This window comes from Molothrus ater, chromosome 3 (assembly GCF_012460135.2).
Source record: "Molothrus ater isolate BHLD 08-10-18 breed brown headed cowbird chromosome 3, BPBGC_Mater_1.1, whole genome shotgun sequence".
Taxonomy (NCBI): domain Eukaryota; kingdom Metazoa; phylum Chordata; class Aves; order Passeriformes; family Icteridae; genus Molothrus; species Molothrus ater.
Window position 1 is genome coordinate 64,887,941 of NC_050480.2, and position 27,526 is coordinate 64,915,466.

General features: G+C 37.5%; 1 protein-coding gene across 2 annotated transcripts; it reads left to right on the top strand.

The window, feature by feature from the left end:
- Positions 1–660: 660 nt before the first annotated feature.
- GOPC (golgi associated PDZ and coiled-coil motif containing) lies at positions 661–27,274 on the top strand. 2 transcript variants are annotated; one of them, XM_036380660.2, is made up of 9 exons: positions 661–1,023; positions 13,809–13,973; positions 16,185–16,208; positions 19,592–19,767; positions 20,037–20,202; positions 21,442–21,537; positions 22,309–22,473; positions 23,171–23,351; positions 23,872–27,274. In XM_036380660.2, the coding sequence occupies exons 1-9, from the start codon at positions 745–747 to the stop codon at positions 23,988–23,990; spliced, it is 1,371 nt and encodes a 456-aa protein (XP_036236553.1). In that variant the 5' UTR covers positions 661–744; the 3' UTR covers positions 23,991–27,274. The 2 variants fall into 2 exon arrangements, with proteins under 2 accessions (XP_036236553.1, XP_036236554.1); XM_036380661.2 differs by lacking the exon at positions 16,185–16,208 and having other exon boundaries at positions 669–1,023.
- The last annotated feature ends 252 nt before the right edge of the window (positions 27,275–27,526 follow it).

Genomic DNA, 27,526 nt, shown 5'->3' on the forward strand with positions numbered 1-27,526 from the left:
GTTTCTCTGTGTTTCCCCTCGTGCTTTAGATCTTCAGGGGTCGCAGTATTGCCATCTTCTAGTGCCTCATTCAAGCAGTGATGCTTCGAGTGAAGTTGTGGCTGTAGCATGGCATCTGTCTCTTCCTGTAGGGCACTTCTATGCACAGATACCTCTGTAATTGTACTTCTCTGTTACATTTATACATCCTTTAGATCGTAATCCTTATTTACATCGTAAATTTACGTTGTTCAGGGCAAGGTCCTCATTCTTCTTTTTTACTACATACATATTCTTTTTCTTTACTATGTACCAACGTGGCATAGCTCCGTATGGACTATATGTCAACATAAAACTGGCCATAATTACAATAGTATGCCCGAGGACGCTCCCAGTGCCCTGGACGAGGACGCAGGAAGGAGATGGGGACACAGGGAGGGCACGGAAGGGACACAGGGAGGACACGGGAAGGACATGGCGACAGTCCCGACCCCCTCGGCCAGTCCGAGCCTCTCTCCCCTCACGCCCAGCCCGTGCGGGCCCGCAGCGCCCCCTGCCGGCGCGGGCGGCCCGCTCGCTGGCTCGGCGCTCGGCCGGCGCTGCCTGCCACACCAGCAGGCGGCCCCGCGGCCGGCGCGCACGCGCGTGCCCGCGCTCCCTGCGTGGCTGGCCCGGGAGCGGGGCCGGGGGCGCGTCCGGCGGGAGCGGCAGCGGGAACGGGAGCGGAGCGGCGCGGGCAGCGCTGTGAGGGGAGCGGGCGGCAGCATGTCGGCGGCGGGCGGCGGTCCCTGCGGCCCGGGCGCGGCCGGCCCGGCCTCGGCGGCAGCGGCGGGCGGCGGAGTGTCCATGTTCCGCTGGCTGGAGGTGCTGGAGAAGGAGTTCGACAAGGCGTTCGTGGACGTGGACCTGCTGCTGGGCGAGATCGACCCCGACCAGGCCGACATCACGTACGAGGGGCGGCAGAAGATGACGAGCCTGAGCTCGTGCTTCGCCCAGCTCTGCCACAAGGCTCAGACCGTGTCCCAGATCAACCACAAGCTGGAGGTGAGGGGGCCGCCGTGGCACCGGGCGGGGCCGGGCCGGGGGCGCATCCCGGACGTGCCGCGGTGGCCGGGCCCTGCCCCGGGGCCAGAGGGAGCTCCCCCGGGTTTCCTCCTGCTCGTTCCCTGCCCGGAGCAGCTGAGGATGGTTCACCAGGCCCCGCGTTTTAGGATTTGGGCCTGGCCGCGGCCATCCTCCCTCTGGGTTTGATAATTCCAGCTCTGGCATGGAGCGGTGCGTGCCAAAGGAGTTCTCTGTGATGTTGAAAGCAGGAATTTTGGGCAACAGATGCTGCTGACTGGTCTCCTCTGCAGTGAGACAGGACGAGAGGACAGAGTCTTAAGCTGCACCAGGGGAGGATTAGGTTGGACATTAGGAAGAAGTTCTTCGCAGGAAGGCTGGTTAGACATTGAAATGTGCTGTCGAGGGTGGTGATGGAGTTGCAGTCCCTGGAGGTGTTTAAGGAAAGACTTAGTCTAGTTACCGTGGTGGTGTTTGGTCACAGGTTGGGCTTGATGATCCCAGGGTTCTTTTCCAGCCTAATGTATTCTAGATTCTGTGAATTTGGAAAGACTTGTAAAAGAAGGGACAAAGGCAAGATTGAGGTACTTAAAGCTTAGTCAGTAGTCAAAATGAGGACATTGTTCCTCCTTAAAAGTAAAGGAAACAGAAAAGTGGATTGGGCATGGACTTTGACAGGTCCTCTTGTTCCTTCACACTTCAAAGCAGATCAAATAGCTCTCTGCCAAGCTTAGTAACTGAAAATAATAGCCGGGGTCGCACATTCTGTGAGGAGAAGAATAACTGGCCTTCCTGTTGGAAGGTTTTCTTCGTGCCTGATACAGAGTTTCAGACAGGCTGGGAGAAAAGAAGCCAGAGCCAACTTACCTGGTCCTGATGCTGCTGAGAGGCTGGGCTGAAGAAAGGTCCTTTGGCTTGTGAAAGAACTGGAGTGCTCTGGAAGGAGATTCTGGAGAACTTTATGGTCATTTTGTATCTATCCAACCTGAGTGTCTTTGGTTTAGTAGGTATTATTTGTGGTGTCCTCAGCAGGTGTGAATGTGAGCTGCCCTCTTGTCTTTTAACTACAATTAGAAGGCTTTTAATGTTTCTTCCTCAGTTACCTTTTCCCTGGATTGAAGCCTTCGTTTTCTTCATTGTCTCTTCTAGGCTTTTTAGACTTCTATACTTTTTAGACTTCTATTGCTTGTTCTTTTAACTTGTAAGGGTATAGCAGTAAGAGGAGAAATTCTGAGACACCGTGAAAATATGGGCTTTGTAAGAGCTTCAATAGACAGAATTCCCTTCTTTCAGTCCTTTGTGTTTCACTTATTATAATAAAAGAATCTTAGAGCCTTCAAGCAGTAACCTGCTCTTCTGAAGGTGTGTCTTTCAGTAGGAAGTAAGTAGATTGTCTTTGGTTTTAATCAGATTTCTTCCTGGTACGAAGACATTGTTATGCAAAAGAACCCGTGGAATTTTACAGAGGAGCAGGATATTTCAGAGTAGAACAAAGATCTCGTTAAACTAGGAATTTTTTTCATGTAATTTTTTTTTTCCACAAGAATGATTACTGTAGTGATGTTTATGTTCCTCTGTGTGTTTATGTTGATATGCTGTCTTATGTGTGGGGTGAGATATATATTTATATGTATATGCACACACATACATAGTACCAACCTATAAAGTGGGCTTCATGAAGTACAGGTATAGTAAAATGAGATTTTTGAGTTTACTGTAGATAATCAGAATTTATTGCATATCGCAGAGGCGTGGTGGGTTGTTGTGTGCAGGCCTGTAAACCTAGTGAGTTTTCAGGTTATTTTAAGAGAGTGGATTTCTCTGAAAGGTTGTTTCAAGCTTAAATGTTTTGAGACTGATATAACTCAGATCCTGAAAGGTTTTTTGTATCTAATTTAAATCATCAGGAGCACCTAAAAAACTGAAGATCTGTGCCTGAATCTCTTACGAATTGAAGAGCAAAGGAGCCCAGTTAGCAGTTGTTAATAATTAGCATTATTTTTGTGTATGCTTGAGGTAATTGTTTGATAAAAATGATACTGATAATCTAGGGTGAGTGCTTTGGAAGTGAATAAAAAGTGTTACTTTGTAAAGTATTTTTAATACTGTGAGTAGTATTAGTAGTAGTAGAATTGTGTATACATACAGAAGAGTTCTTACCTCTCAAATAGACCTTTAGAAGACTTTAGTATTGCCTTGAAGGTTGTTAATTTTAAGACCTCAAGTTTATTGGCGTCATAAACTTGAAATGAAAGCTGCCATTTAAAATCTGCAAAAGATGGAGCTGCTCTGTTGAAAATGAGTGTCTTGTCTTACGTGCACAGATTTCTAGTCAGAAACCCCAGTGACCAATATGAAGAGTACAGTTACATATTTTGAAAGAAATCACTAATATCAGTACTGGCATTTAGGATGTGATTGGTGGTTTTACTTCTTTTTTATAGTGTGAGTTACTGTACTTCATGTAACTTTTAAGGTTGCAAGCATTTGCTAATAACTCACCATTGTAACTTTATACTGTTTTACATTTTAATACAAAGCTTTTGTCACAGTCACAAAAATGTCTTCTGTAATAGTTTACTTGGGTACACTTATTCAAGCCAATAGATTAGATCCATCTTGAGAAATACTAAAATAGTACCAATAAATCCTTTATTTGGATTAAAATAATACTTGGACTGAATCTAAGCTTGTCTAAGCTTACTCCTGAAGCTGCATTTGACTGGACTTGTCTTACTGAATAAGTGATTTTATTTCATAAAATAAAACAACAAACAACAAAAAGTTATGAATATCATTCTGTTGTTTGTGGATATCATTTCCTTGACCAAAACTGTTGAGTCTTATTATAATATTACAGGCAAGAATAAAATGCAGTTCAGACTTTGGTTTATCCACTTTATCAGCTTAATACACATTCTCTCTGATTGGTACAATCGCTCTTAAGAGGCGCAGCTTGAGGTCTGGTGGATGGAAGCTCCTACTGTAGGACTTGCCAAAAAAATTGTTGCCATCTTGCTGTATATCTACTGCTAGAGAGAGGGGTCTAGGTAAAATATTATATGGATAGTGAAAGAAGTGTTCCAGGAAGACAGTAGTTTCCCAGGAGGCAGCTATATGTTGGCAGTTCTGGGCCAGGTTATTTTTAGAAGGAGCCTGAAGGTATTTCAGATGCACAGGGGATGTATGCAAATAAATTCACTTGTGCTTAGCATGGTGAAAGTTTATAAATCTACTACTGTGCTAATAATATTTTCAGTCTTAAATTAAACTAATGATATGTTGGGGGGAGGATTTGTTTTCATAATTTTCCTGCTGGTCACAGTAGGACAGAGTTGAATTAAGTAGCTTGTCAAAGAGGAGGAAAAAAAGGTGTTTGGCAGTACAAGCCACTGTCTTTTGTGAGATCAGCCTCATTTCATTGTGAACAAATGGAGAAGTGTATCTTGTTTGTAGGTTAGCAGGGGCCTGGGTCTTTTAGAACTGGTGACAGACATTTTGAAGGAGATTTTTTGTGATTCTCTGTTGGAAAGCCATATAAATCAGCAGATGCATGCTGGTGGTCAGTGTGTGAGATTTTAGAAAATGTTTAACTGAGAAGCAGTTCATAGGTTGGTTTTTTTTCTTGTTTGACTGTCACTTGACTGTGACATTTTCTAAATGTCCATTTCAAAAAATAAGAGTTCTGTGTATCTGCAGTTTTGTAGAAATAAAAGAAGTAGGTCAATGTGCCAGTGAAAACTGAGCTTGACTTCAGCTCTGGCACTTTGACTGCCAGTCTGATTCTGCAATTTTAAATGAACAAGCTAGAAAGGAATGTTTGGTGGAGCACACCCTGTATCTTGGCAGATGTGTCAAGCCTGTGTATATGCTAAAGCTGAGGAAACCATGTATGTCTAAGAAGTTAAATGTAGTTTTATGTCTGTGGTTAAGTTGGATCAGCATGTTTAGAGGAACGTGGTTCTATAAGCTGAATTCTTATGTAAATAACTTGTAACCTATTCAGTTAAAGCACACAGAATGATGTGGGTAATATGAAGATGTATAGATAAAAAATCCCAACTGCAAACTGGAAAAGCTAAGCTGTAGGTGGCTTTATGTGTATAGTGACTTTCCATAAGCATGCAAGTCCATCTTCTGGAACACACTGCAAAGGTACAGTCCTGCTCTGTTGTTTGGCACTACTTTAATCAAGGTAGGACTATACACCTTCTTAAGAATGTCTGTCTGGATTTGTTTTTTGTTTTTTTTCTTGCCTCTCTCCTTTATTTTGTAGCAAGAAATGCACTTGTTGAAGACCAAGATATTTTTTTGTCCATGTGAGGTGTGTATATACATACATATAGAATAGTTGCAATAGCTTGTTTACTTTTTTCAAATTTCATTAATATTTCCAGTAGTTACTGAGGTATAATCTTATTAATTGGACTTTTAATACTTTTTCTCTTTTGTATTAGAAATCTGTTGGTACTAGATAGAGTATGGTTTTTTGAAATATCAGTGGAGTGAGATTTGGTCCAGCTAATTTGATATCCTAAAATCTGAGCATTTTTCACATATTCAGGAAATATAGATTTACATGCATTTTTTCAGTCAGATTATGTACTAAGTTGTCATTAGTGTGATACATATAACTTCTATCAGAATCATTATGCCCTTTCTAATGACAATTATGCCTATACCTAATTAATATTTTCCTGTATCAGAAGCCTATATACTTCTATACAAATTTAACTAGCCTAATTAATTTTCAGTCTGTATGTGGTAAAGTGTTCTCCTTTTCTGTCTCATTTGTTGGGAGCTACCAAAGAAAAAGTGAGAGGACACCAAAATATTTGTTTATATTTCTTACTTGATTTTACTGATTTACATTGCATAGGTAGTATAGATTTCAAAATAATGATAACAATAAAACTACAATATAACTTCTAAGAACAGATTTGTGTCTTCCTGATAAGCAAGAAGACACTGATAAGCTTCTTCCTAGAAGCATGAGCAACCTGACAGAAGTAGTCATTGTGAGGCAGTCAGAAATCTGTCCCTGTCAGCAGAGTGATTAAAAAAAAGTGATTTGTTCTTCTGTAAGTAGGTGTAAACAGAATAAAACAGTCAAGCACAAAGTAAAAGAAACAGCACAAAGTAGCAAGAAACAGTAGCCGGTATTTAAATGATAGAGGTGAAAAAGATCAGTCACAGGTGTAAAAATGTTGGTGGATGTGTCCATTTATGTAAATGGAAACCAAATTTTTAAGATGCTTTATTTAAGACCTAGTATTATTATTTATCCTTTGATTGTGGGGAGGAAAAGTGGGCAGATAATTACATGCCCAGAATGGTCTTCAGCAGAGAAGATAAAAAATTAGGAGTGTTACTTTGCATCCTTTTAATTTGCTGACCCTGAATGTTTTGTCAGGACTAGAATAGAACCTGAGAAATGGAGCAACTCATTTGTCTTATATCCTTTATCTTCTGTACGGGACATAATAAAAGTGGATTAAATTAACTTATGATTCATTTGTGTCTTCAGTATCATACATTGCATTTTTACCAAGACTACCTACATAGCTACACTACCATACTGTTTATTTAGGGAGTCATTAGTCATAAATTTTGTTGTTCATGTTCTTATTAGCCACATGATAAAGACTGTTTTGTTAAATTCAGCATTCGCTAAAAATTTAAGTCACAAAGGTCCTTTTTGGGGTCACAATAATAATGAAATAAAGGCTTTTATTATAATCTCATAATCTGTCAGTATAGTCTTTTCCAATAATATCTTGAAACATTTTCCTCTTTGACAAGTGGTAAGCACTGTGGTGAAATTGGGGGGGTTATCATAAAAATACGGTTTCCAAGTGTATCATTTTGTGCAGTGCTGTCACATTGTTTAGCTTTGCAGGGAGCACCATGAGATTAAGCAGGGCTCTGCTCTGTTCCATGGTTTCTTGCTCAAAGCAGTTCATTAAACTTAATGGGGTTGTGTGACAAATTGCAGCAAATGCTGCTCAGTAGGCAGGAAAAATTGAATAGTCAAGACTGAGGAAGAGTAGAGTGTTCTTATCTTTTGGAGAGCTGTAGGCAAAGTGGTGAAGTGATACTGGTGAGATAATGGAGACAATCCTTTCCTCAAGGAATTAGAGAAGTATAATAATTAAGAGTTCTGGCTACCTCACATCAAGGGGCTGATGCAAGGGGACCCCATGAAAACGTAGCAGTGCAGGCCAGGTTGTTGTTGTATATCTGGTGTCTGAGTGCGCGTCTGCACGCTGCAGCAGCTGTCGCATGTTCTGAAAAACTGTTTTCTGTCCTGCACTGGTGTAATTTTATGGGAACACTAAGGAATAATGATTTCATTGTTTGTAAAGCATAATTAAAATTGTTATTTTTTACCTGCATTTGCCTTTAAATGATGTTTCCATCTTTAAAAAAATGCCTCCAGAATGAACTGATAAGCAAATATGCTAGCGTTATATCTATTGCTTTTTTGTGCATGTGCTGGGACAGGAGCCACAGAGTAATTGCAGCATTACAGTGTGCTCTGTTGTGTTTCATGATCCTGGGTCCTGCAGCCTTTAAATCAGAAGGTTAATAGTCCTGATCAGGAGTGAAATGTTGAAATACATAAATGCATATGTTGGTAAACTTTATGGAGTCCAGTATAAATTACATAACGACATGCTGCTGAGGAAATAAAGCACCTCATAAACTTGATTTGTCTGTGAATTTTGGTTTGGTCCCATAGCAAGATACATAATGACCTGTCCTTTAAAATTAGCTATGAAATATATATATGTACACCAGAGGAGTTTTATTAGTAACAGAATCAATGGAGCTTGGAAACCTCGTGATTTGTGGGGAATGGAAGTGTTGAGCACTTTCTCAAGTCACTAAGACCTTCTGATTCAGGCAGTGCCTGTTCTCTTGCATGATCTAGGAGTTTCCACATCACAGCATCCTTTCCTTTGCCGTTTCATCCCTACATTTTTTTGGTTAGTTGGCTGGACATGAGACAGCAGCTCAGTCTTTAGCTCAGAACTGCACATGTGCTCTCTGTACACCAGGATGTCAGCTTCTGTCTCTGTGAGGATTAAAGAAATTAGCTAAAGATTTGGGTCTTCTCACTTCTCCCTCTTAAATGGCACTAATCTGTCACTCTTTCCTACTAGCAGCTGTTTAGTGTAAAAGTTGTGTGTTGTAGGAACTTTAATCATACACACCTTTACCCCTTTAATAGATTCATTTGTATTTAGAAAATTAATTCAGTTGAAATCAACAGGGAAGGAGGGTGAAATAGGGAGAAATGTAGACATACAGATAAGAAAATAGCACTAGATGGCCCCGTTTAGGTAACTAAAAAATTCTGACATGAACTCCTAGCTTCTGGCAATCGGAGATTATATGGTGGGAAAAAAAATCTTTAGAAAAACAGTTTTCAGACTTTATGATTTTAGAAGGCTTGGCATAAGAATGAATAAGGTGTATGCTAAAGAGCTGAAATGAAACAGAAATTAAAGGCATTTGATGAGTGCTAGTCACTTGAGGCTACTAATGGATCCTTTGTATGTATCTAGCTTCCCTTCACTGAAAAATCTTTGAGTTTTCTAATATGTTTGAATTATGTCTAGACTTTTTTTGAGCTAGAAATTCATATACCAAGAAGTGCATTCATTACACTTGAGTTGATTCTGGTCTTCCTCTCATTTTTATTTGCTGAATAATGTGGTGAACAGTGCCACTGTCTTGCCCTAGTAGTGTGCAGGCCTATGACCCAGCTTCCCAGTTCAGCATGGCTCCACTTTTGAGTGTTCATATCTGGGCAATGTGTAAGCCAAAGATATTTTTTAATAACTATTAGCTCAAATGCAACTCTTGTCCATATTGCAGAAGTTACTGCAATGATAGCTCAGAAAATGAAAAAGCTTTTCCCAAAGCTAAACCCGTTGTCGTTACTTTATCTAATGATGCCATCTCTCAGTTTGCCCCTGACCGCCCTGCTGCTGCTTTCCCTATCAGTAGTGGAGGTTGTTTCCTGTCACCATGGTGTGTAAGTCACCATCATCCCACTTTGTGAAGTTTTCTCAGTTTCTCTGTGTTTCCCCTCGTGCTTTAGATCTTCAGAGGTAGCAGTATTGCCATCTTCTAGTGCCTCATTCAAGCAGTGATGCTTCTGAGCAGTCACACGTAACTTGTGGTTTTAGCATCTGTCTGCTTCCTGTTGTGCACTTCTATACAGAAATACCCAGCTGTATTTGTACTTCTGTTACATTTATTCATCCTTCCTTGATGTATTTACACCGTAAGCTGTTTAGGGCAACATCTATGTTCTTGTTTTTTACAATATATAAGTTTAGTATAAGATCTTTGAGTATGTCTCTGAGATCTAATAGAAATAAATTATTTTTGGTTAGTGATTCTAACTATTCTGTTAGAATAACTAATGGTCACTTATCTGTGAAAAACTTTCTGACCATCATATAAAAATATTATATAAATTGATTGGAAGAGACTTAAATACTGATATTTCGTTCTAAGACTCCCGATGAAAAACACTAGTTAAGACTTTAAAAACTCCATGACTACAAATGCAATTAACCCCAGCATTTAAGAGGATGTTTCTTTTATTGACAGCTTGAAATGGGTATTCATTGTAAGATAATGTAACAAACTCAACTTTTTGATAATTTGTAACTGCTTGAACAGGCAATAAGAACTGTTGATTAAAACTAGGACATTGTATGCATTCTTTTGCCTAGAGGTTTTTAAATTTTTTTTTTAATTTTTGACATGTTCTGTGGAAGAAATATTAATTGCTTAATGCCATGATTTCTCTTCTTTTATCTCCTATGGGAATAAAAAGAGTAGTTTATAAATTCTTGAATTATTTCTCTTGAATTGGCATTTAACTTTCATAGCTGTAAGACCTTTGAGAAATAGAAAATACCTGATAAATGGCAAAATATGTCCCAAAATTGACTAAATATTTGATTAGCTTTTTAAAACTATTTTTGTGGTATCATCTGGATGCTAGATTGTGTGGAAGATAAATGCTGAGTTTTGCTTTTTGGTGAATTTGACCAAGATCTCCATTTTACTTGAATTGTAGACTTTTATTTAGAATTTAGAAATAGCCTGTGGTGGTAATCCGAAGCAGTAGATTGATGTCCTGCCTGCTTGTTTCGTGTAGGTGAAGGTTTTCATGATAAATCCTGCTTCCATGACCACAGTCTGGTGGTGCTGTTTGCTGTGCATGGGCTGGAGCAGAGACACAAAGGAGGGAGCAGAGAGAAGCTAAGGTGTAACCTTGCAGTGTGGTGCTTGCTGGTGAGGGGCAATGCTGATCTGCGCAGTTGTGTTCTGCCCACAAGGGTTCCTTTTTTGGCTGAATCAGCAAGTTACGGTTAAGAGGCGGTTATGAAAGTGAACACACTACCTTCTCTTCAACCTCTGCCCCTCATTCTTCCCTGTTCAAAGTTTCTGTTCTGTTTTTGTTGTTTGGTGGCTCTTCCTGAACTCACCTAACCATGAAGCTCAATGGTGTCCTGTGGCTGGATGTTCGTAAGTTCTGCCCCCAGCTGACTTCTTTGCAGATTCTAGGGTAGTTGCAGGTGACCACCAAAATACATGGCATCTCTCTTTGACAGTCTTGTTGGAGAGTGCATCCAAATTAAAGGATTAGTACAGTTGCTTGTGCAGCATTAGTTTATCCTTGTCTTTATCCTATTATGTTTATAGAAATTGGAATATAATATTATCTGACACCATCTTTTTCAGAAGAGCCCTTTCCTCATGCAGCGAATGGTGCTCTGGGAAGGAATGGCTTTACTGATAGTCCTTGTTTGTGCTCATGATTTCATCTGCTATCTCTGCCCCATCCCTGATTTTTACTGTGATTCTTCCAAAATTGATGATAGAGAGGTTGAATTTCCAACAGTCTTTTCATAGGTTTTCTTTATAACTAATTGAGGGAATTTGGCTAAAAAAATGCTGCTAGTAAAAGTAATGTAAAGGAAAATTAAGTGAGCTGGCCAAGCTGAGAATGGCAGAACTTCTGTGAAGTGATGTAAAGATTTGTCAGCCTTCATAGAAGTAGATCACAGGATATGAAAGTAGCTTGTTGTGTTTGCATTTTGATGTGACTCTTGTGCCTGCATCAGTTCCTGGGGATAGATTTATGAATTTTCATAATGTGTAAACAGATTAATTCCATTATATATGCTCTTATCGTTTCTCATTTTGCTTTTTTTCATTCTATGCTTTTTATTTATTTAGGCCTTACAGTAATTGGAGGGAGGCGACAGGAAAGATGGGAGAGGGACTTTTTACAGGAGCATGTAGTGACAGAGTGAGGGGGAGTGGTTTCAACAGAGAGCACATTTAGATTAGCACATTAGATAGCACATTTAGATTAGATAGGAAAAAATTCTTTATTGTGAGGGTGGTGATGCACTGGAACAGGTTGTCTGGAGTGCCCCATTCCTGGAAGTGTTCAGGGCCAGGTTGGATGGAGCTCTGAGCAACGTGGTCTAGTGCAAGATGTCCCTGTCCATAGCAGGGGGGTTGGAACCAGGTCTTTAAGGTCCCTCTCAACCCAGGCCATTCTGTGATTCAATGATTCTATGATTGAAACAGCAGGATATGAATTTGAATATCAGGTTATATACAGAGTACTGTTTTTAATTTTTATTACGCGTTTGACAGTCTTCTTTTGATACTTTTGGGGCATCATTCACCCTGCAAAGCTGGTAGCCATCATTCTTGCTGCTTTGTTATTTGCACAGGGAAATAAATTTGGGGTTTTTTCCCCACCAGAACTCCAATTGCCATTCTCTATTAGGTGAGGCTGGACAATATTAAATTGGTCTAATTTAGCTGTTCTGTCACTTCGCCGTTCTACAGATCTTCTGAATTAGAGTAGATGAGAGAGCAGTGTGTGTGTGTATAAAAAAGCAATAAAAGTCAGCATGTCAGCTGTTAGAAAGGAGTAAGACAGTAGTGGTCCTACTTTTTTAAAACTAGGCTTAATATATGCAATATGTAATAATAACAAAATATTGTTATTATGTAAAATTGTGGCTGGGTCAAACTGTGCATTATTAAGGACTTTGTTATCTGCTCTGTACTGTATCATCAGCTTGTATGCTGGTGATATTTTCATTTGCTGTGTTAGTTCAGGTGTGTGTCTGCTTTTGTTAGAAGATGGGTAAACCACAGCAGAGACTTAACTGTGGCTGGTCGCTGGGGCAATGCAGCTTTGTAAGTAACTCATTTCTCTGAAATTATTTGGCTTTGTAGTATTTTAAATATCATCTTACTGTAAAAGGCAATTTCTGCTTTAGAGTTCTTGCAAGGGTTTGCAAATTTTTCAAGTTTTTTTTTTGCTATTCTGGCAGTTGAAAGCTGAAAATGCAGGCAGCTCCATTTTTTTTTTTGCAAAAAGTAAGTGCTGGCCTGATCTGCTGAGGCTCTGCCTCAAGGGACGGAGGGAGGTTGTTCTGTTGTGTTCAGTCCCAGAGATGTGGGACTAAAGGGCAGAGCCAAGAGGCAGGAGGGGAGATTGTTCTTCTTGGCAGCCACGTGCTGGAGGTTGGCTTGATCCACCTCATCAGTTGCACCCTGGGTGCTCTGAATCACCTCTGGAAGTGCCTACTTGTCTCTGAATTACTCTGGAAGCTTGAGAAGCTGTCCATGTAAACTATGTACCTGAAGTTAGACCCAGTAAATCCTCCCCACTGATAGTCAAATCCTTCCTGCTTTTTTTTCATTAACTGATACAGACGTTTTATCAAGCCTTGAAACTTAAGTTTCACTGTTAGTTTGAATGTTAGTATAATGTTGTTAAAATACCTAAAATACCCTGCTTTAATATGAGAGGGCGTTTTTTAGGAATTAGTCATTTTTTGTTTTGGTCTTTATTTCTAAATCTTTTGGATGCAAAAACATACTCTGGGAATTTACCGAAAAATCCCCTGAAATCATATTCTGTGGTTTTTTTGGCAAATAGTAGCTTTAAAGCTTATCTAAATGTAGCTTATCTTATAAAATGCTACTTGAACTTAGATAATAAGTAACTTTGTAAACATGTTAGTATTTGTTCTTTCATTACAGATTTCTGCTTTGTAACATACAACCTCACATGAAAACTGTTTTTAAAATGTTTCAAAACCACTTTTTTCAATAGTTAATAGCTATTTCTTGTTTTCTACATATACATTTTAGGGGCATTTCATGGACTTCTGGTTTACTCAACTAATTTGCTATTTCAGTTGAACTCTGAAATATTTTCAGTTGAAAATAGACCATCTGTAAATAGGATTATTTGACTTCACCACTGAATAAATAATTGTCACTTTACTTTGAGCCTTTTTTTTCTGTAAGATTTAATAATTTTACAGTTTAAAATTGTCTTTACATTGCTAGGGGGTGTAAATCCTACATAGGTTTAATGCCATTGCCTTGTATTGAAGTGAGCATCAGCATCACATGCCATTGTCTGCATGAAGGAAAGCTCAGCTTTGTTACTTTTGGCAATATGGTAATTTGATGCTGGTTCTCTGGCTGCATGACTTTTGTGGCAAGTTGGGGAGAAAATCCTGCAAATGACCCAGTGTTAAAGCTGGACTACAGAGGAATGGGTGATATCAGGGATTCTTAACCTGCATTCCACCAGGTGCAGCATTCCTGTACCAGCAAATGCTGTTATGTGTCACAGTTCTGGTGACCCCATTTAATCCTTGCTCTCATTACAATGATGGATTGTATCTTCACAGGCACAGCTGGTTGATCTGAAGTCTGAGCTGACAGAAACACAGGCAGAGAAAGCAGTATTGGAAAAGGAAGTGCACGATCAGCTTTTGCAGCTCCACGCTGTTCAGCTCCAGCTGCATGCCAAGACTGGTCAGAATGTTGACTCTGGGGCTATTAAGGCAAAACTGGTGAGTATGGCAACTTGAATGCGGGATTGTATTAATCTTCTTCCTCTCCTGGCTTCCAAGTTCTTCCTTGGAAGGTGTGAATAAGCTGACTACAAATTCTCATGTTAAGAATATTAGCTTTTTTGCTTTTCATAACATTTATAGTTGGTTGTTAGCAACCATTAAAAATAAGATGAATAATGTCAGAAAAAAGAGTAAGGACTTAAGAAGTTTTTTTGTAAATAAACCATTTTTAGTGGTTTCTGAAAGTAAAAAAAAAAAGAAAATGATTTTGTGATTTACAAAGCTTTTGTGAAGACTGAAATTGCAAAAGATAATAGAAGTTTGTAACAGAAGCACTCAGTAGACTGCATGTTTTTTTCAAAACTCAGACCTTTACAAAGCCCACCAAAAGTTAACAACAATTAATCTGTGCAGTTAGTTGGCATTTACTGATAGCCTGTGCATAGTCTGCCTTGTTACTAGCCACTCCACAAATTCAGGCTCTAATACTATGGCTTTGTAAATTAGAAAAAAGTAGAGTAGTGTTGTGTGTATGGTTTCTAACTGTTGGTATGAATCAAAGTCTATCTCTGACTTTCTAAAATTGCTTCACAGTTTGGTTGCAAATACCTACTCCCAACATATGTGGAACATTAGATTAGTCTCTTTGCTATTTTGTCCCATTAATTAATGTACAATAAAACACAGTGGTAGACTATAAGTTTTAAAGGATGCCTAAGCTAATCATTGAGCAACAGGAGTAACCCAAATTAGTTGTGTTTCAGATTCAAAAGCTAGGGCTACATAGTTGTATATGCAGTATAAGAGCAACATTTTCTGGATCATCCACACATAATTTATTCTCTACTCAATCATGGCTACAGTATGGTGAAGTTTATTTAGAGCTCTAAATAATTCTCTTGGTTTTTAAATAAGCATTGGTTAAATATCACCAACATTTTGTGTTAGACTGCAGGTTTACACGAAGAACATTTTTTAAGTTAACACATCACTGTGAGTGGTTTTGGTCCCCAGATTTTCTTAATTCAACTTAACTTCTGTCTAACTTACAGAATAATACTTTTAAGGTTTTTGTTTCTTGTTACCTTGTTATAAATGATTTCTAAAGATATATTAAATTTCCATGCTATTGATAGCAGTCTTCTTCCCACAGGAGACAAAAAATACATTTTACATACATTGGTTCAGTTTTATCTGTGTTGAATTTGAACTTTCTAACTGCTTAGCCTGATATACTCTGCTTAATTCCCATTAGTTTTTCCTTTTTTAAATATGAGGACTAGTGTTTTGAGTTTGTTTTACTTTGCCTTTAGGGAATTCATAACTTTAAACTCTTCTAGATAAAGAAAGCTATGAAAGTTTGCAAAGCTAGAACAAGCAAAACTGAGGCTGCTTAAATGACAATAAAATGGGACCTCTGATGTTTGGGTAAATGAAACTGTTGTGCTGACCTTCTGGCAGTCAGAAGGTCTCTGAGGGCAAAGAAGAACTGTGTCAACAGAATGTGCCATGGGGAAATAAAGCTCAATTAATTAACTTCCTCCTTTCTTGAGGGACAGACACTCTTATTTTATATGTAGATTCTTAGCATAAATGTATACTCTGTAATCTGTAAAACTGTACACAGTGGTGAACTAGGACATTTTAAAATTTTGAGATTGCTAAGCAGTTGATAATTGTGTAGTTTCAGCCAAGTGGAGAATCTTATTAGTGCAATCATAATAACTCTTTGTGAGAGTATGAAGTTGCCTGGTTGAAATTTTTTTTGTGTGTTTTTGAACTTGATGCCTTTTCTGATACTTCTGCCTGTCCTTTATGTCCCTCTTGTAACTCATAGTATGTTCTTTCTGAAAGAAAAAAAATCTATTTCCTGTATAATGTTATATTACAGAATGGATTTTCTGTTATTCTTTCATGTATATTGCATTTTTATTTTGCCATTTACAGAGATTCTTGGTATTTTAGGAGAAGGTGTTGTTTTCAATACTACACTAAAGTTTTTATAAGATTTTTAATAAATTTCACTACAAAATACCAAAATTCTTGCTAAATAGAATTGTAGCAGTGTGCTTGTTCTTTATGCCATCTAATGAAATATACAGTTTGCTGGTGAAGTCCTTTTGGACTAAGTAATTTATGTTGTTGCATTTTCTTGAAGTTCCTGTTACCTGTTTCTCTAATTATGGAACTCTTTTCTTCTGTCTTAAGTCTGTCCTTTCTGTGGATGAAATGGTAAGTATGCTGATTGCCACTTTTTTATGTTCAAGCAGTGCTTTTGTTTTGTGCAACAACCTATATATATGTTGGCCTCAGAAACTGGCAAAACAGATCTGGCTTGTTCCTTCATCCCAACAGTTGGCAAGATACTGTGTAAAGAATTTCCTTTGCATTTTAATTTTTCTTTTCTAGATGTGGTGCCCTCTTTCCTAATTCTGTATGTATTCTGTTTATTATTGCTGCAGCTAGTTTGGGATGATATCTGGCAACTTGACATTCTGAAAGATTGTTCTGGCAGTATCTCAAAAGCTGCTAAGATCTTATACAGTTGCTAAAGTATAAACACTGTGCACATCTATGAGTGTGATATGAAGTATTCTGATGTTGTAGTTTAAAAAATCATGTCAGCTTCTCCTGTTTTCCCCTTATTTTTATCATGGGCATGACTTAATATGGTTTACTGGCTGATGTGACAGCCAAAAGCATATGAGCTCAATAATACATAGATACAAATAAAAAGTGAAGCAAACTTGACTTTTATATTTTCACAGTGATAGACTTGAAAGGTTTTTAAACAGCTTTTCTACTTTTATTATGTTACATGCTTCGTTATCATTACTCAGTATTTGGTTTTTTGAAAAGCCACAGAATAGCTGGTAACTGTAAGCTTTAGTCTTCAACCTTGCTGTAACTTTATTTTTTTATATTATCAACAGAAAATACATTTTCTGTTTTCACAACCTGTGCCCTACTATGAACACTAGAAAGCATAAAACTATTCTGTAACTTAACTTCCTTGATTTCTTTTAACAGTTTTGAGACTTTTGTCAAATCTTTTGACAGTCATTCAAAAAAGCACATGCTTTTTCGGGACATCTTCAGAAATTCTGTATTGCAAATCTTTTAATATTTTTTTATTTATTTCATGTGGTGATCGGTTGGAGACAGTCCATAGAAGGTTGATTTCTGGGTGTAATTTTGCACCTCTGTCACAAAAGAGTAGTCATAATAATGGAGAAAATAGGAAGAGAACACTTCTATGGGATTGCATTTCCCTTGTATTTTTGTATTTTAGGTGTAACATTTAAAATGCATGACTAAAAGTGATTCTACATAGAAGTGTAACATTTGGCTTCCTGTTTAAATTAAATGACATACCAAATTCAGAGAAAATCAGTGGACAACCTGAGTCTGGATGAGGGTATTTAAGCTTTATATAAAGCTTAAAGCTTTATATAAAGATTAAACTTTATGTAAATACTGTAAAATGTGCTGCTTGAAATTTGCTGGTGTAATCAAGAATCTTTGATCACTCCAGCAGTTCACTTCTCTGAGGGAGGTTGGAATATCCCTATCTTAAATTCTAGTCTTTGTCTTTTTATATTTGTCAAATAATAGGTGTTCTAAAAGTGGACAAACAGGGAGCCTGTACAGCTACTTAGATCACCTTAATGCGATATTGACAACAGGAACAGAGCTAACAGGAACTCTGTATTTGTATACGGACATTGTAGCTGCTGTAAAACAGATGTTAAGTCTGAACTGTGACCCTTCTTACTCCAAGTGTGTGGCAGAGACAGCACAGCATGATAGCCCAAGACCAAAATAATAATAGAAAGGACTGGTATAATCTTAGAAGCTCCTGTTCTGAAATGTAGATTAGTCAAAATTCTTGGCTTAGATGTGGTCCTGCAGTTCAGAAAGAGATTTGCTGTGGAGTCATTTGCACAAGACAACCCCAACCCAAAGGCCAGAGGCCAGAAGTGGCTTTGTGTGGCATCTTTTCTAACATGCCTGTGGAGCCAAACTTGATTTGAAGGTGCGTCATCATGGGAATTGCAGAAAGTGAAATGCCCGTGATTTCAGGCAATCTTTGAGCTGCTCCTCCTGAGCACTCTGCTCAGTCACTCTGAATTTGATAGACTCAAAGTCACCTGTGAATTTGATAGACTCTACTGCCTCCCTCATCTCTTAAATACTTTTATCAGTTTAGAAGAACAAAGTACACACCTAATTGTGTACCACATGCATGTACCACATACCAAATTCAGAAGTGACTTTCTGGCAAAGTCAGTAAATGCTTTCATATATCTGTTGTGAAAATAATTCCATTTGGAAGGACCAATTTTGTGTAGTTTCTCAAATGTGGTGATATTGACCATATTAATGGTTTTATATCCAGGTTTGGAATAGTGAATAACATATGCACAATTTGATAACAGATTTGTCTTGCCAGTTCTGTAAAATTTTCTGTCCTGTTGCTTCTTTAGTAGAACATCCTGGTTTTATTTGTTTAACAATGTAATTGGTACAGGTACAGAGAATGGGGTTTTTTGGGTACTCCAGGTGTCTTCAGAAATGCATTATGGTGAACTTATTTTTTATTGCTGTTTCAGTTGACAGCCAGTTTTGAAAGGAAACAATATTAGACCCTGTGTCTTTGCTATTTCCTAGTTAATGGTGGGGGTTTTCCCCCACTTTGTAAACAGCATGCAGAGCAAGATATAAAAGATACACGTTATCAAGCATGCTCTCCTTAAAGTAGATTTTGTAGATTAGCAATCTAATTCCTTATGCACTGGTACACTGGGTATTAGAAAAGGTAATGACTATGCAGTTTGTGTACATTTGGGATAGGATAGTGTGGGACTAATTTATATTTCCATAATTTCTTTTTCAGGGGGTGAAGCACAGGGCAATAGCTTGTTAAAGTGTGGTTTTAATGTGGGTTTTGATTTTGTTTTGTTTGGTTTTTGTTTGGGGTTTTTTTTTAACAGAGCTATTATGCACTAATTTTCTTCTAGTTTTGTCAGGGTGTTATTTTCATGTGTAGAATCCTTGGCTTTATTTGTGTGGTCTTCAGACTCTAATCTGGAAATGTCTCTGGCTGGACATTTCTTGGTTGTTTGCATGAAAATAATTGTCATTTTAAGGACATATGGGCTTAGGTTTCCACGTCATCATCATCATAATAATAGTAAAAGAGTTTAGTTAAATTGAAATATTTAGTAGCTTCATGGTTACTCTTTAGTTTCGAAAATGATATTGCTTAACTTTCAATCTCCTATTTGCAAGACAAGAAAATGTAAAGATGATATTCAGGGTATTTAAATTTTGCCACCTTTCTGTAGGATAGTATGCAAACCACTAGCTGTAGTGCCAGAGTCCCTGCTTTGTTTTTTGGTTTTTGTTTTGTTTGTTTGTTTTGGGGTTTTTTTGGGGTTTGTTGGGTTTTTTTTTTGTTTTTTTTTTTTTATTTCTTTTCCTGCATGCATGTCTTGTACACAGGAAAATAATTTCAGATTGTGTGTGTAGAAACAGTAAGTGTTCTTTCATTATTAACTTGGATAAAAGCTTTTTAATATTTCTTTCTTTCTTTTTTTTTTGTCATTGTAAAGGAGAGAGAACTTGAAGCTAACAAGAAGGAAAAGGTCAAAGAAGCTCAACTGGAAGCTGAGGTGAAGTTGCTGAGGAAGGAGAATGAAGCCCTCCGTAGACACATAGCTGTGCTTCAGGCTGAGGTTTATGGAGCAAGATTGGCAGCCAAATATTTAGATAAGGAGCTAGCTGGAAGGTATGTGAAGTCAATCCATGCCTCCTAGCATAAGATGTTTGTTGTTGTTTTTTCCTTCCTTTGCATCCCCAGAGGCAGGTTCAAGGTTAAGACTAAGGAGGAAAAGCCTCATGTTTCCAGTTAATTAACAAAAGGAAGAGTAAAAATCCCCAGGGTTCTTGTGCCAGTTGCTGCGTGCTCATGTGCTGTAGGCTGATGAGATGTATGAGTCCTACTGTGCATTGCTTTTCCTGTGGTAATGCAGCATTGTTGTACTCTCTGTGCCACAGGGTGCAGCAGATTCAGTTACTGGGCCGGGATATGAAAGGACCTGCTCACGACAAGCTGTGGAACCAGCTGGAGGCAGAAATACACCTTCACCGCCACAAAACCGTCATTAGAGCTTGCCGAGGCCGGAACGATCTCAAACGACCAATGCAAGCACCACCAGGACATGTAAGTTGAAAAGATGAGCCATTCCTCCATGATTTCCAGACATGAGTTACCTCTTCAACTTTGTGATTGTTTTCACTTCAGTGTTGTGTTTTTTTCAAATGTTACTTGTAAGTATGTTGTCCTTTTATATGCTGAAGCACAGTTCTGTGCTGAATAGCATATCCCTCTAAATGACCACGGAAGATGATACAATTCATTTGACTTGCCTAGGAACACTCAGTACTTTTGAAAACTGGGCCTCTGTATAAATATATGTATTTATGTATATAAATACAACTTGAAAGCAGAATTTTGTAACCTAGGTTTCAAAATGTGGATCTAACTTATTTGCAAAAACCAAGAATAATTTTTTAGCATTAGATTAAACTGAAATTTATTTTAATTTCTTTTCGTAAAAGGCCAGATAAATTGACACTGTGTAAAAGAATTATTTGTGGGTTGGTTTTTTTCCCTCCTAAAGGTACTTTTTAAGACAAGACCTTTAAACAGCGTTTCACTATGGGTATCTTTGGTAAAACTCACCCAACATGGGACATGTCCTGGTTATCACCCCAGTGTTCAGTACAGAAAACCAGACATTTTCAGCAAGGTGCATTGCTTTGATCTGTTCTAAATACCTTAGTTGGTCAGATGGCTCTTACTGCTTATGTTGCTAATTGTGTGTAAAACCTTGATGGAGAAATATATGTATATGTGATTTTAAAGGTATGCATAATGGCATCAGTGACTTAACAAAAGGAAAAAACAAACCCTGGTTTATTTAGTCTCTCTTTTAGATTTGTATTCAATGGCTTTGGTGTGGTTTATTTTTATTACAATAAAAATAAACTCGAGCAAGCAACCTCTTCCTCAGGAGTATATTACATCATCTTCTGTCATTTGGTTACTTTTAAGATGAGTTTACATCATATAACATTTCAGCAGTGATCAGCACTTCTTCATGTGGTCCCTTATGTGGCTGATTTCCTTCTTTTGAAGTTAAGTTCTGTGTTGTGCACTAATCAGCAGTGAAGTAATTTAAATAATTATTCTCATCAGGGGTGCATAATGAGGAATCTTTTCTGATTTCACTCCCTTTCTGTAAAGGGGCACTGTAAGTTTGTCCTGCCTAGAGCTAGTCTAAAACTCTCTTGCTCATAATGCTGCCTGTATATAATTATAAAAACCAAAATGCTGAAATGCATCCGTTTTTGGTTCACACATTTATGTTTGTGCTGTGTTTGTTTTTTATCAAACTAGGATCCTGATGCCTTAAAGAAGAGTCAAGGTGTTGGTCCAATCAGAAAAGTTTTGCTAGTTAAAGAAGACCATGAAGGACTAGGAATTTCAATCACAGTAAATATTTGCATTTATTTTCTATGACAAAGAGACAGCAATTCAAGTTTGTATTCCTGCTTCTGTAAAATCCATGGATCAGTAAATGTGTGGTTAGAACAAATGAAAAAAACATACACAAATCCATAACTATGGTCATAGAACTTCAAGACACGTTTTGATAGATTAGGAAATATATAATTGCTACTTTATGTTAAACTTAAGATTTTTATTTATGTGTAGGAGGATATAGACACTTTAGCTAGGGGTGATTCCAGGTGTAAATATTTAGAAGAGCAGAGACAATCTGAGACCTGACTTCCAACACTTAGCTGTTGTGATTATAACTTTTTTTGAAATATCTGTACTGGCACCTCTCACCTAACAAAATCTGTGTAAACTTTTTAGAACAAATTTGGAAAATTTTGACTACTAGACTTTTATTCTAAATATGAATACTGTTTCTTGCAAGTCAATATGGTGCATGATATGCTTTTTTAAATGAGGTTTTCTGCTTTTCATGAGTTTATATATGATTTTATAGTTTTATTAGTATTCAGAATTGCATGCTTTGACTGTGAGTACATATTCGAAATTTTCCATTCTTCTGTGGGGAGAAGAATTAAGGGAAACAGCTCATGCATTCTTAAACATTTGTTGTTTGAAGAATTATTTCTAATTTTCTAAAATAGAAGTTGAAATAAGCACTTTAGAAGCTACTATTAGAATGTCAATTTTATATCAAAAGGCACTTCAGTTAATTAAAATTTGCCTTTCTTTTTTTTTTAATAGGGTGGGAAGGAGCATGGTGTTCCAATACTGATCTCTGAAATCCATCCTGGGCAGCCTGCTGATCGATGTGGAGGACTGCATGTTGGTGATGCTATTCTGGCAGTAAATGGAGTTAATCTAAGAGATGCCAAGCATAAAGAAGCTGTAACTATTCTTTCCCAACAGGTCAGTTTGGACCTGTTATCCATAGGCACATCTAGGTGCTTCCTGTGTTCTGCCTGTTGAATTACCTTGACTGTTAATGTTTCCTGTTAAATAGCGTGTAATGCTAAGATACAGTGATTCTTGAGGCTCTGTCACCTTACACTCTTATCTTTTGCAATTCAAGGAGAAAACTGCTGGGTCAGTAGTGGTTCAGTTAAACATGTATTGGCTAATCATTATTCAGTAAGGCTAATGAAAATCTATTTATTACATTGCCCCACAGAAATAACTATTTAGTGACATATGCTTTACTCTTATGACTGAACAGCTCCAGCCAAACAATGTTTCTCATATGCTTTGTGGTCTAGAGTCTTCTTCCTGATTTGCATCCCATTTTCCGACAATTAACACGTGTGCCTAATTTATCAGAAAACTTCCTCTTTAGAAATCACTGTTTGAAATGTACTGGCATATAAGAAATATGGGTAGTTTTAGTAAAGCTTAGCTATAAAGCTGTTCTACTTTAGTCAGTAAAAACTTAACTCAGATACCTATCCAAAATATTCAACACGATTGAATCAGTGTCAACTTAATTGAATTTACAGAAATGTGTTTACAACAGTAAAATGTGTTTCTTTTACTAACCCAGCTCATCTTGGTAATCCTGCTGGGTAGCTGCGCAGTAGTAAGTAAATTTGTATTTTTGGCTACATTTTAGAGAGGTGAAATCGAATTTGAAGTAGTGTACGTTGCTCCAGAAGTTGATTCGGATGATGAAAACGTAGAATATGAGGATGAGAGTGGACACCGTTACCGTTTATATCTTGATGAATTGGAAGAAGGTGCAAATTCAAGTTCTAATAGGAAAGATGCAAATGTGGATGTCAAACCCTCACAAGGTAAGCCTTCTAAATGTGTTAGCTGCAGTTTAATACTGAAGTCTCAATATGCAAACCAATTTCTGGAAAATACTTTTTTATTTTCCTTGTAAAATTAATCTGCTGTCAATTCAATTAACCTACTAATAGACTGTCAGTTCATCTGGTTGGTCCCTCAATGTTTGGCCTGGTTTACTTAGATACAACTGAATTAACTGAATTAACTTATGAACTTTTTTCTTGGTCATCTTTTCCCAAAGGCTGAAATTCAAATTTATTCTTGTCTTTTCCTACCTCTGACTAGGAGTTGTTAATTCCCCTTAACACTTGATGTTGGTGACTTCTTCAGATACATTTTTTAAATTAGAAAAGCAAAGAAACAGTTCCTGTTTTCCTGCCATGCTCCGTTCTGCTAAAAACCTGTCAGCTTTAATTTTAGTAGTCATTTCAGGAAACATTCCAGTTTTTGAAACAAGGATCACTGATCTGTCCTTACCAAGATTGCTTCTTTCCTTAAATCAATTTTCTTTTTAACTTGCAGTGTTTGATAAGAAGCCAAGTATTGATGGACATGAAAATGGAGACCTGGGGAATTCAGTTGAAGCTTCTTTAGAAGACACTGCACCCAAATTAGCCCGTTCTGCTGAGTCTTTATCTTAAAAACTATCAAAAAAAAAAAAAAGGCAAAGCCTGGACTGATCCCATCCTTGGGAACAATTGATAATCAATATTGACTGCTTAAAGTTGCATATACTAGTATAGGTTGAAAAAGGATGATTAAATGTCAAAAGGAACTGTATTACTGTTGCCTGGAAAAAAGGCGGTTACCTCAGGGCTTCATTGTGAGCAATTCTCAATGTGGAAAACTGTCTTTTGCGTGACACACAGTAGTTACCGAACACACAGCATGTGAAATGGATTTCTTTTAATAATAAAAGAGTAGTCCCACCAAAGAGTGGGATTTTTAAAGTGGATAACCTCAGTACATTCCACTTTTAATCTCATTGATGTCCCTTAGGAAGCAGAATAATGAGTGACAGGCCTAATTTTGACCCTTGGATGTTTTAAAGGGACAACTAATGTTCAGTTTGGTGTGACACATGCTTTAACCCTAGACAGATGGAGGGGACACTTGTTCCATTGCATCCATGTGTTTTGTATTTAGGATTTTTGAACTGTAACTTTAAAGAACACTTTTTTTTTTTTCCTCAGAATAGTAAAGGTGAGAGCTTTTATTTGAGCAAAGACTATCAAAACCCACATAAGCAGTGGAGTGCTTGCTAATCATGATCGTTCAGCCCATGGTAATTTTATGAGTGAGGTTTTTGGATTTGTTGTTTTTATTTAAATTCACCACCATTTGTTCCATTTGAAACCTGCTCCAAAAGTAGTTAAAGAGAGTAGTATGGGGTTTTAATAGTGAAGTTAGTTGAAAAATTACTCACAATTAAATGTGAGCCCTTTGGTATTTTTTTCTGAGCATCATCAATTTAGTGTTTGTTTTTGAATGGATATGGTTACTGCTAATGCAGAGTTGTTTGAATTGGTCATTGTTAGCTTGACCTTATGAAATGATGAGTGCTTTTGATGGGTACTGAACATACTCATTTCACATTAAAATAATCCTTAAAGAAGTAAAAGTTGAGTGCACAGTACTTTACAGGAGGTTCTCTGAGTCATACGGTGCCTGACCCTATCTGTGTTATGTTATGGCAGTCCTATTAACCTATAATTGTCTTACTGTTGAAGCAAAATGTTACTCCCTTTGTGAGAGCAGTGTATCTTAAAATAGTTTTTTATTGGTGTGCATCTAAAGGCCCCTGGCATGTCTGCAGGTGGGGAGGTTGAGGCTGGTGTCTCGAGCAGTTTCTCATGCTCCATTTGTAGCTCTCTTGCTGAAGTGCAGCACACTCCACAGACAAGCTCTACGTTGTCTTCGCACTTACTATTTCAGCATGCAGTGCCATCTTTCCTGTTCACTGCTCTGCAGGCTGTTGAACTGTAACGTGAAATGGTTTTGTACATGGAAAGTGGAACTAATGTGAAAAGATATCTTTGCAAGTGTTAACTGTGTAGGGTATAAATACATAAGAAAAAACCTCAAAGGCCTTTAGAGTAACATCAATTAATCTTATGTTCTAAGTTGTGATGTAGAACACAGTTACCTTGTCTCTCCTAGGAGCACTATATATATTTATATGTTTATAGAAAAAGCCTAAAAATGTATATACTTTATTCAAAGATTTTGCTATTTATAAATCCCTTAACTTCGCTATTTACACGATCATTTTGTGTGTGTGTGTGTGTGTGTGCATGAGCTTCACTTACTCAGTGGAGTAACATTATTTGGTTCATTTTTTATACTAGTGTTTGTCGTACAGCATACTGTTGAAGGTTTTTAAAATAGTCAAGGCTGTACAGTTTTCACCGAACAGAAACTAGTATTTAAAAATAAAGCTGTGTGAAGAAGAAACAGGTCCCCAGGCATGTTTCTTTTTCTGAAGCTTCAGAAACTTGAGGACACATTGGCTGTGTGTTAGCAGATGAATCCACTGCCAGAACTTTTGCATCCAGATTTGTGTTTTTCCCACAGCTACTCAAGCAGAGTGCACTCTGAAACTGTCTGTGGCCTGGAACACATAATGTCCTCTCTGTCAGGAAGAGACAGTTGAAAGCTAAGTTGTGGTCATCTTGTCTTTGAAAGTCATTGCTGTGTGGAATCTTCCTGCAGTTCTTAGAAATTAGACTTGTCCAACTAGTCTTGTAACTTTTTTAAAAGACATTCAATTTTCCTGTACAGTTTCCCTTAATTTGAGGGAAAGGTGAAATTTTTTATTTATTTTTTCTTCCTTACTTCATGGCACACTGTATTTTCTGTTCAATGCATTTGATCAGTTTTAGCCTGAAGTGGAAGAATGTTTCTAGAGTTATTTTCCTAACATTCCTCATCTGCCAGTTTCATGTGATGCTGTGTGCTGTCTTCTTCATCTGCTAGACCTTTCTCTGCTCTCTTTATTTTTATCTCTGTACGAGATCAACAGAAGGAACAATTGCTGAGGAAGATGACTGGGAGTAGACATATCAGGTAGCAGTAAATTATCACCAGATTTCCTTCCCAGCAGTTTTTATAATCTTTATTTAGGAAGCTGTGGATGGGAGGATTTCACTCAGACACTACAGTCTGTACTTGTTACCACCTGATTTAACATACTGGTTTATTTGCAATCATACTGAAATGCTTAGAGATTAATATTTAAACTGAGAAAAGTTTTGCAAGTTGAGATTTCCAGATTCAATGGACAAATGTGTATTCTCCCTTTGTCAGTAACTGGAAGACTCAGTCCTGCTGATTCCCAGAGGCTTAATGAGTTACATTTGGAAGAATTTCTGAGGAAAGTCAGTGTTCAGACTTAATTTTTATTTTTTAAAGTGTAAAACAGTTTACTTGCGTGTGTATATATATTTTTACTTAAAAAAATAAAGTAATATTCTAACGATAATTTTTCAATTTTTTTGGTATATAATTCCTTTCCTATTAAAATCTTCAGTAAGACAATTGTATTTTAAGCTAAAGGTGGACAGTGTTTGTTGGCATCTGGGACCAATGTTAATTAAAAGCATGTAAGATAAGGAAAGTGCTTTACGGCAATAAATTTAACTCTGATCAAAGGTTGTATGTAGTAGTTCCTTTGTAGACGTGTATTCTTGGCAGTGAAGAGGGTTTGTATCCATCTCAATATATGTTAATCCACAGTTGTATCAAACAAAATACAGATATTTATTGTATTTGTTCAAACATAATTGCATTATGGGTTACTCTCATTTCTGTAGCAGATAGAACATTTTGCAAAACATGTATACACCTAGCTAATCTGAATATAATATATTTTTATTAGACTGTAAATAAACATACTCTTCTGCATTGCAGTGATTTCTGCACCTAATTCAGAGTTGTATTTCATTTTCTTCTCTTTTTGTACATAAAAAAGACACAACAATGTGTGTGGTTTTGTCTGTTAAGACTGTAGTTCACACCTGGCCAAAAAGCTAATATGGGGGAAACCAGAGCAGCATAATGTGAAGTTTGACTCTAATCTAGTCTAGTCTATAGTTAAGAGCAAAATATGTTTTTTTGAAAGACACAGTCACAGGACATGTCTCAGATTTCATTAAGATGCATTTTCTGCTGAATCTTT

What these genes read in the sequence shown, in the direction of transcription:
- GOPC (XM_036380660.2), top strand. Translation starts at nt 745, where the DNA reads ATGTCGGCGGCGGGCGGCGGTCCCTGCGGCCCGGGCGCGGCCGGCCCG. An exon ending in GGGCTATTAAGGCAAAACTG is followed by an intron (nt 13,974 to 16,184) that starts GTGAGTATGGCA and finishes TTCTGTCTTAAG; the next exon opens with TCTGTCCTTTCTGTGGATGA. An exon ending in TAACTATTCTTTCCCAACAG is followed by an intron (nt 22,474 to 23,170) that starts GTCAGTTTGGAC and finishes GCTACATTTTAG; the next exon opens with AGAGGTGAAATCGAATTTGA.